This window comes from Pleurodeles waltl, chromosome 5, assembly GCF_031143425.1.
Source record: "Pleurodeles waltl isolate 20211129_DDA chromosome 5, aPleWal1.hap1.20221129, whole genome shotgun sequence".
NCBI lineage: Eukaryota > Metazoa > Chordata > Amphibia > Caudata > Salamandridae > Pleurodeles > Pleurodeles waltl.
Genome location: NC_090444.1, coordinates 1876272503 through 1876286778, shown reverse-complemented (window position 1 = coordinate 1876286778; position 14276 = coordinate 1876272503). Strand labels below are relative to the sequence as shown.

General features: G+C 48.9%; 1 protein-coding gene across 3 annotated transcripts in view; it reads right to left on the bottom strand.

Moving 5' to 3' along the window:
• Nucleotides 1-7184: 7184 nt before the first annotated feature.
• The window catches only part of LOC138296919 (RNA guanine-N7 methyltransferase-activating subunit-like protein), a 33087-nt gene continuing 25995 nt past the window's right edge, over nucleotides 7185-14276 (bottom strand). For all 3 annotated transcript variants that reach the window (XM_069236439.1, XM_069236440.1, XM_069236441.1), the window contains exon 3: nucleotides 7185-9509. In XM_069236439.1, coding sequence (XP_069092540.1) covers nucleotides 9317-9509 — 193 coding nt within the window. In that variant the 3' untranslated portion in view covers nucleotides 7185-9316. The remainder of the gene's footprint in view (nucleotides 9510-14276) is intronic.

The following is a 14276-nucleotide window of genomic DNA, read 5'->3' as shown; positions in this document are numbered from 1 at the left end:
TGGGTAGTCATTTCCAAGGAGACAATCAAGGGGGAGGTCTGTACTGACTACAACCCTTCTCCAGCTAAGAGTGCCACCCACTTCTATGGGCACTAAAGCCACAGGCCTCTTAGTGACCCTGTCTAGGCTAACTCTTACCCTGGCAGTCTCACCTGGGATGTACTGGTTTGAGAGCACCAGCCTGTCATGCACAATAGTGTGACTGGCACAAGTGTCTCTCAGGGCAGTGGTTGGGATTCCATTCACCAGTAGGTGGTGGAAGTGTCTACTTCCCTCTGGAATCTCCAACTCACCTGTTGGGCCCTGTTTCCAGTTGAAGGCTATGAAGACCTCCTCATCTGAGGAGTCATCTCCCATGGCTACACTGGTTACCCCTGGAATTTTGTTCTGGGGTTTGTTTTTGGGACAAGAAGTGTCCTTGGTGTGGTGCCCAGACTGTTTACAGTTGTGGCACCATGCCTTAGTGGCATCCCAGTTCTTACCCTGGTACCCACCTTTGTTTTGGGTTGTGTCTTGGGGCCCACCCACCTGTTCTGGTTTTTGGGGGCCTACAGAGGACTCTTTTTCTTTGTTTCTAGTGTCACCCACTTTCTCCTGGGGAGTTTTTGTAACCCCTTTCTTTTGGTCACCCCCAGTGGAAGTTTTGGTTACCCTAGTCTTGACCCAGTGGTCTGCCTTCTTTCCCAATTCTTGGGGAGAAATTGGACCTAGGTCTACCAGATACTGATGCAACTTTTCATTGAAGCAGTTACTTAAAATGTGTTCTTTCATAAACAAATTATAAAGCCCAACATAGTCACACACTTCATTTCCAGTTAACCAACCATCTAGTGTTTTTACTGAGTAGTCTACAAAATCAACCCAGGTCTGGCTCGAGGATTTTTGAGCCCCCCTGAATCTAATTCTATACTCCTCAGTGGAGAATCCAAAGCCCTCAATCAGGGTACCCTTCATGAGGTCATAAGATTCTGCATCTTTTCCAGAGAGTGTGAGGAGTCTATCCCTACACTTTCCAGTGAACATTTCCCAAAGGAGAGCAATCCAGTGAGATCTGTTCACTTTTCTGGTTACACAAGCCCTCTCAAAAGCTGTGAACCATTTGGTGATGTCATCACCATCTTCATATTTTGTTACAATCCCTTTGGGGATTTTTAGGATGTCAGGAGAATCTCTGACCCTATTTAAGTTGCTGCCACCATTGATGGGACCTAGGCCCATCTCTTTTCTTTCCCTTTCTATGGCTAGGAGCTGCTTTTCCAAAGCCAATCTTTTGACCATCCTGGCTAACAGGGGGTCATCTTCACTGAGAGCCTCCTCAGTGATTTCAGAAATGCTGGACCCTCCTGTGAGGGAAGCAACATTTCTGACTATCATTTTTGGAGACAGGGCTTGAGAGGCCCTGGTCTCCCTATTTAGGACTGGAAGGGGGGAATTGCCCTCCAAGTCACTAATTTCTTCCTCTGTGAAGTCATCCTCAGAGGGGTTGGCTTTTTCAAACTCTGCCAACAGCTCCTGGAGCTGAATTTTGGTAGGTCTCGAGCCAATGGTTATTTTCTTTATATTACAGAGAGACCTTAGCTCCCTCATCTTAAGATGGAGGTAAGGTGTGGTGTCGAGTTCCACCACCTGCATCTCTGTATCAGACATTATTCTGCTAAAAGTTGGAAGACTTTTTAAAGAATCTAAAACTGTTTCTAGAATCTAATTTCAAACTTTTAACAAACTTTTTAAACTCTAAAAGACAATGCTAAACAGGGACTTAACACACAAGGCCCTAGCAGGACTTTTAAGAATTTAGAAAAAAAATTCAAATTGCAAAAATGAATTTCTAATGACAATTTTGGAATTTGTCGTGTGATCAGGTATTGGCTGAGTAGTCCAGCAAATGCAAAGTCTTGTACCCCACCGCTGATCCACCAATGTAGGAAGTTGGCTCTGTATGTGCTATTTCAAAGTAAGGAATAGCATGCACAGAGTCCAAGGGTTCCCCTTAGAGGTAAAATAGTGGTAAAAATAGATAATACTAATGCTCTATTTTGGGGTAGTGTGGTCGAGCAGTAGGCTTATCCAAGGAGTAGTGTTAAGCATTTGTTGTACATACACATAGACAATAAATGAGGTACACACACTCAGAGACAAATCCAGCCAATAGGTTTTTGTATAGAAAAATATCTTTTCTTAGTTTATTTTAAGAACCACAGGTTCAAATTCTACATGTAATATCTCATTCGAAAGGTATTGCAGGTAAGTACTTTAGGAACTTCAAATCATCAAAATTGCATGTATACTTTTCAAGTTATTCACAAATAGCTGTTTTAAAAGTGGACACAGTGCAATTTTCACAGTTCCTAGGGGAGGTAAGTATTTGTTAGGTTAACCAGGTAAGTAAGACACTTACAGGGTTCAGTTCTTGGTCCAAGGTAGCCCACCGTTGGGGGTTCAGAGCAACCCCAAAGTCACCACACCAGCAGCTCAGGGCCGGTCAGGTGCAGAGTTCAAAGTGGTGCCCAAAACACATAGGCTAGAATGGAGAGAAGGGGGTGCCCCGGTTCCGGTCTGCTTGCAGGTAAGTACCCGCGTCTTCGGAGGGCAGACCAGGGGGGTTTTGTAGGGCACCGGGGGGGACACAAGCCCACACAGAAATTTCACCCTCAGCAGAGCGGGGGCGGCCGGGTGCAGTGTAGAAACAAGCGTCGGGTTTGTAATGGAAGTCAATGGGAGATCTAGGGATCTCTTCAGCGCTGCAGGCAGGCAAGGGGGGGATTCCTCCACTTGGTCAAGGGAGAGGGACTCCTGGGGGTCACTCCTCCAGTGAAAGTCCGGTCCTTCCGGTCCTGGGGGCTGCGGGTGCAGGGTCTCTCCCAGGTGTCGGGACTTAGGATTCAAAGAGTCGCGGTCAGGGGAAGCCTCGGGATTCCCTCTGCAGGCGGCGCTGTGGGGGCTCAGGGGGGACAGGTTTTTGTACTCACAGTCTTAGAGTAGTCCTGGGGTCCCTCCTGAGGTGTTGGATCTCCACCAGCCGAGTCGGGGTCGCCGGGTGCAGTGTTGCAAGTCTCACGCTTCTTGCGGGGAGCTTGCAGGGTTCTTTAAAGCTGCTGGAAACAAAGTTGCAGCCTTTCTTGGAGCAGGTCCGCTGTCCTCGGGAGTTTCTTGTCTTTTCGAAGCAGGGGCAGTCCTCAGAGGATGTCGAGGTCGCTGGTCCCTTTGGAAGGCGTCGCTGGAGCAGGATCTTTAGAAGGCAGGAGACAGGCCGGTGAGTTTCTGGAGCCAAGGCAGTTGTCGTCTTCTGGTCTTCCGCTGCAGGGGTTTTCAGCTGGGCAGTCCTTCTTCTTGTAGTTGCAGGAATCTAATTTTCTAGGGTTCAGGGTAGCCCTTAAATACTAAATTTAAGGGCGTGTTTAGGTCTGGGGGGTTAGTAGCCAATGGCTACTAGCCCTGAGGGTGGGTACACCCTCTTTGTGCCTCCTCCCAAGGGGAGGGGGTCACAATCCTAACCCTATTGGGGGAATCCTCCATCTGCAAGATGGAGGATTTCTAAAAGTTAGAGTCACCTCAGCTCAGGACACCTTAGGGGCTGTCCTGACTGGCCAGTGACTCCTCCTTGTTATTCTCATTATTTTCTCCGGCCTTGCCGCCAAAAGTGGGGGCCGGGCCGGAGGGGGCGGGCAACTCCACTAGCTGGAGTGTCCTGCTGGGTTGGCACAAAGGAGGTGAGCCTTTGAGGCTCACCGCCAGGTGTGACAATTCCTGCCTGGGGGAGGTGTTAGCATCTCCACCCAGTGCAGGCTTTGTTACTGGCCTCAGAGTGACAAAGGCACTCTCCCCATGGGGCCAGCAACATGTCTCGGTTTGTGGCAGGCTGCTAAAACTAGTCAGCCTACACAGATAGTCGGTTAAGTTTCAGGGGGCACCTCTAAGGTGCCCTCTGGGGTGTATTTTACAATAAAATGTACACTGGCATCAGTGGGCATTTATTGTGCTGAGAAGTTTGATACCAAACTTCCCAGTTTTCAGTGTAGCCATTATGGAGCTGTGGAGTTCGTGTTTGACAGACTCCCAGACCATATACTCTTATGGCTACCCTGCACTTACAATGTCTAAGGTTTTGTTTAGACACTGTAGGGGTACCATGCTCATGCACTGGTACCCTCACCTATGGTATAGTGCACCCTGCCTTAGGGCTGTAAGGCCTGCTAGAGGGGTGTCTTACCTATACTGCATAGGCAGTGAGAGGCTGGCATGGCACCCTGAGGGGAGTGCCATGTCGACTTACTCATTTTGTTCTCACTAGCACACACAGGCTTGTAAGCAGTGTGTCTGTGCTGAGTGAGGGGTCTCTAGGGTGGCATAAGACATGCTGCAGCCCTTAGAGACCTTCCTTGGCATCAGGGCCCTTGGTACTAGAAGTACCAGTTACAAGGGACTTATCTGAATGCCAGGGTGTGCCAATTGTGGATACAATGGTACATTTTAGGTGAAGGAACACTGGTGCTGGGGCCTGGTTAGCAGGGTCCCCGCACTCTTCTCAGTCAAGTCAGCATCAGTATCAGGCAAAAAGTGGGGGGTAACTGCAACAGGGAGCCATTTCTTTACAATAAGATACTTGCAACTGCTCACATACAGTTTCCGATGTTATATTCACTGCGGGCCCATAAGCCGACTTTGATGGGGATCATGCAAGCACGCGTCTGCACTCATTGCAGTTTGAATCCCAGCTGCACTGTCTGTTCCTGTGCATGCCTCCCAGCGTAGAGAAGCACATCACTGCACTAGCATGCAGCTCAACTGGAAGATAGGCAATTCAATAAACATTACGTGGCGCCTGGGTAGCACCATCCTGGTTCTGACCGTTCCGCCAGTTGCAAGGTGTTCAGCTCTGCCCCTCTTCTCTGAAGGCTACAGATCAAGACGCAGACCGAGGAGCGGCACCCTTGTATCTAGGTAAGCACAAAGGTATCAACTCTAAGCTTCCTGTACTTTTCTCCTGATTTATGAGGAGATTCTGTCTAGTGTACGCCTTCGGCGACCTTGTTTCTTCTGTCCTGAGGAAGACCCTTGCAAATATTTCTTTTAGTATTGAAACGACTAATATGTCTCAATCACTTATTCATTAATTGAAGGACTGTCTCTTTATAGGAAGGTATTTTTTGTTCGAATTTTCTATTCCTTCACATGAAAATCTTGTGCTGTTGGTTGAGAGTATTTCATGTTGTGCGCACTGTACATATTTATGCACAATTTTTTCACTTTATTTCACTTGCACTGTCCCACCGCATGTAGCACATGGACACCTGTGTGAAGTGTCATATGATGAATACAAATAATCCAATCATTAAAATCGAATAACTTTCCATATTTGTAATTCTTGATGGCAGGAGTACTTTTGTTTATCTGCATATTCATTAGGTTTGCTCTGAATAATTGGCACTGGAAAATCTGTTGCATTCATGGTTTTTATACGCTAGTTCCACTGTTTTACAGGGTTTGTCCTCCCATTTTTGGTATTGTCCTCTCTCCCTAGAAGAGTACCTTGAGACCCTAACCAGGTGAGTAGCGCGCTTAACAAATGACTGATTGATTGAACCCACTGATCCTAGCCCTGCAGCGCTAGTAGTGCTGGTACTCCACGGAAAGATGTATGTCCCGAACAAAACCAGCTCCCCTTCCTCCTTATAACTCTTAAGGTCACTGCATGTGTTTACTTAAGTCATAAAAGTCTTGTCCCTTTCCATTAACAAAGAATAACACTGTCTGTATAAGCTATTTACTGTGAACGATACATGTTCTAACAGAAACAGACATTGTGGCTCTCATTAGGAGTCTGGCAGTCTTCAGACCACCAGACTCACGGCCGACGGTGTGGACTGCCAAATTACGAGTGTGGCGGTGTGGCCTGTGCAAAACCTTCACTTCCCCATGCTGACCACCAGAGCGGTCGGACTGGCGGGCCGGAGATAAACATCTCCGACCCGGCAGTCCACCCAATACCGCTGGTGGTATTACGAGTCCCCTTTCCACCAGGGATTTCGTGGCGGTAGCATCGCCACAAAATCCCTGGCGGAAAGGCTACCGGAATTTGCATTCCTGTCGCCGGTAGACGACTCCCCCTACATCCCTCCCATCTACCCAAGAGTTCCCCACCCCCTTCCCTTACAACATTCCCAACCCCACCTCCCCAAACATCCCAGTAACCCCCCCCCCCCGCACCCCCGCTCCCAGTAGTGACCCCCCGCCCACCCCCGCATACACGTACTTACTCCCCCCCCCCCCGGCATACAAGCAGACATGCACACCCTGACACTCACTCACAACACCCTTACACTCATGTGTGCGCACACACACTCAACACCCCCCCAAATCCATACACACCCCCATGCACTCACTACATCCCCCCCACCTCCTCCTTTCATCAAAATACACACACACAACCCCCACCCGTCTACATGCATGCACACACGCACCCTAACCCAGCATTCACCATCACCACACACATCATCACATTTACACAGAAACACACAGACACATGCACAAACACTCACCTCCCTCCGCCCCCATTCATGACATGCATACACACACTCACAAACACCAATTCACACACACCCTCCCCTTGCGGAGGACACTTACCTCATCTGATGAGGTGCTCCTCCCTGAGGAGACAGGACCCGGCGCTCCCACTGCTGGCAGTGCTCCACTATCAGGACATCGCCAAGCCACATTAAAGGCTGTAATGTAGTTGGGGGGGAAGCCTTTTGGCAGGGCGGGGCCGGCGGTGGAACCACCTCTGTGCCTCCGACCACCAGCATGACTACTGGAGGATTTTTTGTGGTGGAAATCCTTCAGTACTTGTAAGATGGCGGTTGGAAGACTGCCAGCACTGGCGGTCTTCTGACGCCTGTGGCTTCGGTGGTCTTAGGAAAAGACTACCAAAGTCATAATGAAGGCCAAAATCTCCACAACAAACTCAAGAGTATGCCTTGACAGTTCAGCTGGATACCCCCTGAAAAAAGAGCACCACAAGGAGCTCAGGGTAATACCTTGCTTATGCATTCCTAGGAGAGGAGCATGACTTGTAACAAGGGATCTTCTCTTCAGCTGGGCAGGCCCCAGGGAACTGGCATGACAAGAAGTGTAAAACAAGTCACAGTCAGAATCAATAATGGAAACTCTGGTACCAAACCGAGGAGTGTGTTGGACATACTGCTTCTGAACGGGGAGCGTACTGAGTTTATTGAACAGAAACAAAGCAAGGCGTATGACCCTTACCTGGAACAAATGACACAGATCTCATAAACTAACGGTTGTATTTAAAAAAAAAAAAATAACATTTTAACAAAAAATATGTATACAGAACCCAACAGTATTTCATCATGAGAATCACCTTTAAAACAGGTTCTCGAAGGTGAAAGAATTTGCTACCTAGAAGTGGCTGAATTGTTTTAAAACCATAGCTGGAAACATTTGAAAATGTACTTTAACATGTCAGAAACTGCAATCCTTGGCAAACACTAGAAGTTGCTTGACTCCCTTAGGCCCCACCTAGAGACAGACAACAAGCAAGTTAGTAACTAGTACAAGTTGATCCAGTAACATTTAAAGTCACTCTTTGCAATCAAATTCCCTTCCCGGGCTTCATCTACTTGCATCTTCACAGAGGAACATACCCCTCACACAACCTCCTTTTGTAAGGTGGTGGGGAATGCGGCTGGTGAAATCAGACCTACCCAGCCCTTGGTCTCTGTCTTGCCCGCTCTGTACCATTGACAATGGTTTTTCTGCTTTTTGTTTTTCCGAGTAGTGCTGGGCAGCATAGGGGGCTCATATACACAGCAAAGATAGGAGCGGCACAGAGGGGTATAGGGGTGGGTGGAGGGGTAGGAGAGTCTTTCATGGAAGACTCTTGCTACAAAAGGTACGGGGACAGAGCAGGAGTATTATCTCAGCAAGTGCCTTTTAAGACTGAGGGCTTCTGACCTCAAGTCTTCACCAACACTTTGCCAGATTTCCTTCACAGCACAGCATGAGCCATGCTGGACCGAGGATGCCTGCACCCTGTACAGAGGTAACCACAGGATCAGACCGGCAGGTGCCTTATCCTGGACTGAGGTGGCCAGCGTCCTGTACAGAGGTGCCACGGGATCAGCAGTAGCAGGGCAGAACATGATTCAAAGAAGAGCTCTGTTGGTTCAGGACCAAAAGACAGTTTGGGAAGTGAAGACCCCTGGATTGGAGGAACTGAAGCAACAAAAACTATCAACATAAACACACAGTAAGTAATGCAACAAAGCAAGGATGAGTCGCCAACACGTCTCACTGGGCAGACGTACACCACTGTAGTGCCCTGAAACGCACCTACCCTCCTTACACTGAAGCCCCAGTCTAAGTGTTCCTTGCTAGTGTGTTAATTCCGTGAGTCACACGGCTTACATGCATTACAGCGAGTTACACATCTTACATGCATTACAGCGAGTCACACAGCTTACATGCATTACAGCGAGTGGCAGAGCTTACACGCATAGCTGTGAGTCACACGGCTTACAAGCATGGCTGTGAGTCACACGGCTTACAAGCATGGCTGTGAGTCACACGGCTTACACAGCTTACGCGGCTTACATGCATCACAGCGAGTCACGCGGCTTACATGCATCACAGCGAGTCAAGCGGCTTACATGCATTACAGCGAGTCAGGCGGCTTACATGCATCACAGCGAGTCAGGCGGCTTACATGCATTACACAGCTTGCATGCAGTACCGAGAGTCACGCCGCTTGCATGCAGTACCGAGAGTCACGCCGCTTGCACGCAGTACCGAGAGTCACACCTGCACGTTTTCCAATCCACACCCTGACACATACTGATGTACACAAGGCAGGTGTGTCCGGTAAATATCAAACTCGGCAGGAAAACATTCAGCCTCTCATTTTACCTATTTTATCCTGTGTTCAAGTATTTTACGGAAATATTCCACAGCTATGCACAAAAACTGAACACTCAGCTATTTACACAGTCCTGGGATGTATCTGAGGTATACGTTGAATCCTATGACCAGCACGGTGGTGTCCCCTGAGCCAGTATCACAAGCTCTTCCGTGCACAGCTGAAAACATTCAAATATTTAGATCTGAGTCTCTCAAAAGTCTTAGTGCTTAGAAATAAAATGCCAAACTATTTCATGTAAGCTTATTCTACAACAAAGTGTCCAGCCCTCCCCATAGCAGCAGCCAAATGTCCAAAATAATGATGAAACGTGAAATGAGATGTTGTGGTGGAACAAACACTAAACCCTTCGGTTGTTTTCCGACACTTCCTGCATGTTCTGCTCTAGTAGTAGTCTTGCCGGGGCCTCTGGTTGTAGGAGTTGTAGCTGTTCTGTTGCCCGTATGAGTAGTGAGACTGCCCCGGCCGGTGGCCCTGGTAGTTATTTCCCCACCCCCTTCCGTGCCACTGCTGGTCTGGTCTGCTGGACCAGTCGCGTCTCTCTCCTCTGTCTCGAAATGGTCTGTTGTCCTGGAACCTGCAACAGAATGAATTCAAAAATCAAAGTCATCATAGAAGTGGTTGGGTACAAAAGAAGGTATTTATCTAAGGTATGCCAGGCAGGTGTGGGTACAGTGCACTAAGAATAGATTTTAGAAATAAACGTTTGCACAGAGGTTGATGTCGCCAGGCCGCCTCTCCTGGGGTGGTTACAGAACAGTCCAAAATCCCTTACTGTCGTCCACATGGCTCATGTAAAGCGGTGTCCCTCGAACAGGGAACCATCTACTCACCTCTGTGGAGACCACAGCCCAGCAGGCTGGTGTAAGGCAAGTAGGATGGATATACATTTGGAAAGTACTCATCTGGTCAGTAGCCACCCCTGAGACCCAAAGCTACGCATGCCACACATTGGCACCTACGTTGGAAGACTCATCACAAATGGCTTCAGTAGGTCCCACTCTGGGAAACATCACTGCTGAGTCAGGCACCGCTGCTGAGGGCTCCACAGAGCACACTCAACAGGAGACTTCATTCATTCACTCAACAGCTCACACAAGTCACTTGATAGGGTTCAGTTCACGTTGAAGATCACCAAGCTCTGAAATTCGCAAGTTACAAACCTGGTATTTCATCAATCGCACCCCTCTTTTGACAACATTTGATCATTTTTAAAATTCACTAAAAGATCTTCCTCTTGCAGAGTCAAAGCTAATGGGCCTAAGTGTGAGAAAGTAACCTTTTTCTAGCCTTGTTACCCCCACTTTTGGCCTGTTTGTGAGTGTATGTCAGGGTGTTTTCACTGTCTCACTGGGATCCTGCTAGCCAGGGCCCAGTGCTCATAGTGAAAACCCTATGTAGTCAGTATGTTTGTTATGTGTAACTGGGACCCTGCTAGCCAGGACCCCAGTGCTCATAAGTTTGTGGCCTATATGTATGTGTTCCCTGTGTGATGCCTAACTGTCTCACTGAGGCTCTGCTAACCAGAACCTCAGTGGTTATGCTCTCTCATTTCTTTCCAAATTGTCACTAACAGGCTAGTGACCAATTTACATTGGCATACTGGAACACCCTTATAATTCCCTAGTATATGGTACTGAGGTACCCAGGGTATTGGGGTTCCAGGACATCCCTATGGGCTGCAGCATTTCTTTTGCCACCCATAGGGAGCTCTGACAATTCTTACACAGGCCTGCCAGTGCAGCCTGAGTGAAATAACATCCACGTTATTTTACAGCCATTTACCACTGCACTTAAGTAACTTATAAGTCACCTATATGTCTAACCTTCACCTGGTGAAGGTTGGGTGCAAAGTTACTTAGTGTGTGGGCACCCTGGCACTAGCCAAGGTGCCCCACATCGTTCAGGGCAAATTCCCCGGACTTTGTGAGTGCGGGGACACCATTACATGTGTGCACTATACATAGGTCACTACCTATGTATAGCGTCACAATGGTAACTCCAAACATGGCCATGTAACATATCTAAGATCATGGAATGGCATTGGGGAGACAATTCCATGATCCCCCGGGTCTCTAGCACAGAACCCGGGTACTGCCAAACTGCCTTTCCGGGGTATCCACTGCAGCTGCTGCCAACCCCTCAGACAGGTTTCTGCCCTCCTGGGGTCCAGGCAGCCCTGGCCCAGGAAGGCAGAACAAAGGATTTCCTTTGAGAGAGGGTGAAACACCCTCTCCCTTTGGAAATAGGTGTGATGGCTGGGGAGGAGTAGCCTCCCCCAGCCTCTGGAAATGCTTTGATGGGCACAGATGCTGCCCATCTCTGCATAAGCCAGTCTACACCGGTTTAGGGACCCCCCAGCCCTGCTCTGGAGCGAAACTGGACAAAGGAAGTTGGAGTGACCACTCCACTGACCTGCACCTCCCAGGGGAGGTGCCCAGAGCTCCTCCAGTGTGCCCCAGACCTCTGCCATCTTGGAAACAGAGGTGTTGCTGGCACACTGTACTGCTCTGAGTGGCCAGTGCCAGCAGGTGACTCCAGAGACTCCTGGTAGGCTCTTACCTCTCTTAGTAGCCAATCCTCCTTCCTAGGTATCCAAACCTCCTTTTCTGGCTATTTAGGGTCTCTGCTTTGGGGAATTCTTCAGATACCGAGCGCAAGAGCTCACCAGAGTTCCTCTGCATCTCCCTCTTCACCTTCTGCCAAAGGATCGACCGCTGACTGCTCAGGATGCCTGCAAAACCGCAACAAAGTAGCAAAGACGACTACTGCAACCTTGTATCACTGATCCTGCCGCTTTCTCGCCTGTTTCCTGGTGGTGCATGCTCTGGGGGTAGCCTGCCTCCTTCTTGCACCAGGAGCTCTGAAGAAATCTCCTGTGGGTCGACGGAATCTTCCCCCTGCAACCGCAGGCAACAAAAGGCTGCATCACCGGTCCTCTGGGTCCCCTCTCAGCACGACGAGCGTGGTCCCTGGAACTCAGCAACTCTGTCCAAGTGACTCCCACAGTCCAGTGACTCTTCAGTCCAAGTTTGGTGGAGGTAAGTCCTTGCCTCCCCACGCTAGACTGCATTGCAGCTGCTCCGGCTCCTGTGCACTCTTCCAGGATTTCCTTCGTGCACAGCCAAGCCTGGGTCCCCGACACTCTAACCTGCAGTGCACAACCTTCGGAGTTGTCCTCTGGAGTCGTGGGACCCCCTTTTCTGACTTCGGGTGGACTCCGGTTCACTCCTCTTCTAAGTGCCTGTTCCGGTGCTTCTGCGGGTGCTGCTTGCTTCTGTGAGGGCTCCCTGATTTGCTGGGCGCCCCCTCTGTCTCCTCATCCAATTGGCGACATCCTGGGCCACAGCAGCATCAAAAAACCCTAACCGCGACCCTTGCAGCTAGCAAGGCTGGTTTGCGGTCTTTCTGCGTGGGAACACCTCTGCAAGCTTCTTCACGACATGGGACATCCATCCTCCAAAGGGAAAGTTCCTAGTCCTCTTCGTTCTTGCAAAACACAAAGCTTCTTCCATCCGGTGGCAGCTTCCTTGCACCCTCAGCTGGCATTTCCTGGGCTCCTGCCCACTCTCGACACTGTCGCGACTCTTGGACTTGGTCCCCTGGTCTTACAGGCACTCAGGTCCGGAAATCCACTGTTGTTGCATTGCCGGTGTTCGTTTTCCTCGCAGAATCCCCCTATCACGACTTCTGTGCTCTCTGGGGGTTGTAGGTGCACTTTACACCTACCTTACAGGGTCTTGGGGTGGGCTATTTTTCTAACCCTCACTGTTTTCTTACAGCCCCAGCGACCCTCTACAAGCTCACATAGGTTTGGGGTCCATTCGTGGTTCGCTTTCCACTTTTGGAGTGTATGGTTTGTGTTGCCCCTATACCTATGTGCTCCTATTGCAATCTATTGTAACTTTACACTGCTTGCATTACTTCCTTTTGCTATTACTGCATATGTTTGGTATTGTGTACATATATCTTGTGTATATTTGGCATCCTCATACTGAGGATACTCACTGAGATACTTTTGGCATATTGTCATAAAAATAAAGTACCTTTATTTTTAGTATATCTGTGTATTGTGTTTTCTTATGATATTGAGCATATGAAACCAGTGGTATAGTAGGAGCTTTGCATGTCTCCTAATTCAGCCTAAGCTGCTCTGCTATAGCTACCTTCTATCAGACTAAGCTGCTAGAAACACCTCTTCTACACTAATAAGGGATAACTGGACCTGGCACAAGGTGTAAGTACCTTTGGGTACCCACTACAAGCCAGGCCAGCCTCCTACACCAAGGCAGTCTGAGGGATCAGAAAAACAAAATATAAAGGATGCCTTTGCGGTCCTTCATTCCCTCAGCACTTTTTCAGTCTCAGCTTGAGATGGTCTGCCTTGTAGGGACCGGTCGAACCTTCTGGATTCCAAAGAACCAATGCTACTGTCACATTCAAGAGGGGAGATAACAGCAGCAGCCAGAAAGGGCAGGCTGAAGAAGAATACATTCCAGGCCTTTTCCAGCTATCCCAATCCCATCCAGATAATGGGGCATCCCACACACCTCCACCCCCACAAGACCCTTCTCTGCTAGCAACGGGTCCTTCCTGCATAACCCGGCCGTGAATCCCTGGCTTTTCAGCAGGTAAAAGTGTCCCCTTCCTCCTCCTGTACTCTCCTCATACCCGCTCTGCTTTCCCCCACTCTCCTTCCCACACCTCATGCAAGTGACTCAGTATCTGCCCAGTGCTGTACGCTGGCTTGTGCAGTACTCGGTCACCTACCTCTGTATATTTTTGCTCTAGTTGAGTGACATGTATACACACCACTCAAAATCCCCAGACTTTAACACCAACTCCTTTGGCTAACCTGCAGGACTGCCTTTCAGTCATTTGACAAAACAGGGTTGTCATGTTTGACTTAAAGTGTTCTTTGTCAGAACAACATAATGCAGTCACCAGGGGGTGTCACTATCCATGGGGTTGTGCGACTTAACAATAGTTTGTATGCTGCTAAACAAAGAACTCACAAATGCTACAAAAACAGCCAACCAAAGTATGACTAAAGTTTTTGTGAAAGAAAAACGGGGATCTTTGCAGATGCCCCCGTGTTGCCCCTATTTAGACCCCTACATGCTGTTTCTTCCACTGTGATAATGCACTGGGACATGCTATCCAGGCCCCAGTTTATGTGCTATTTACCAAAATTATTTGTTGACATGGTAAATTCCCTGATTGGCAAAGCTTTACCCTTGTAAGCACCTAGTAAGTAGTACCTAGGGTACCCAGGGCATGGGTGGTAAATTGGTCCCCAGAGATGCAGCATGAGATTTTGCCACCATAGGTGGCCCATGCAAAC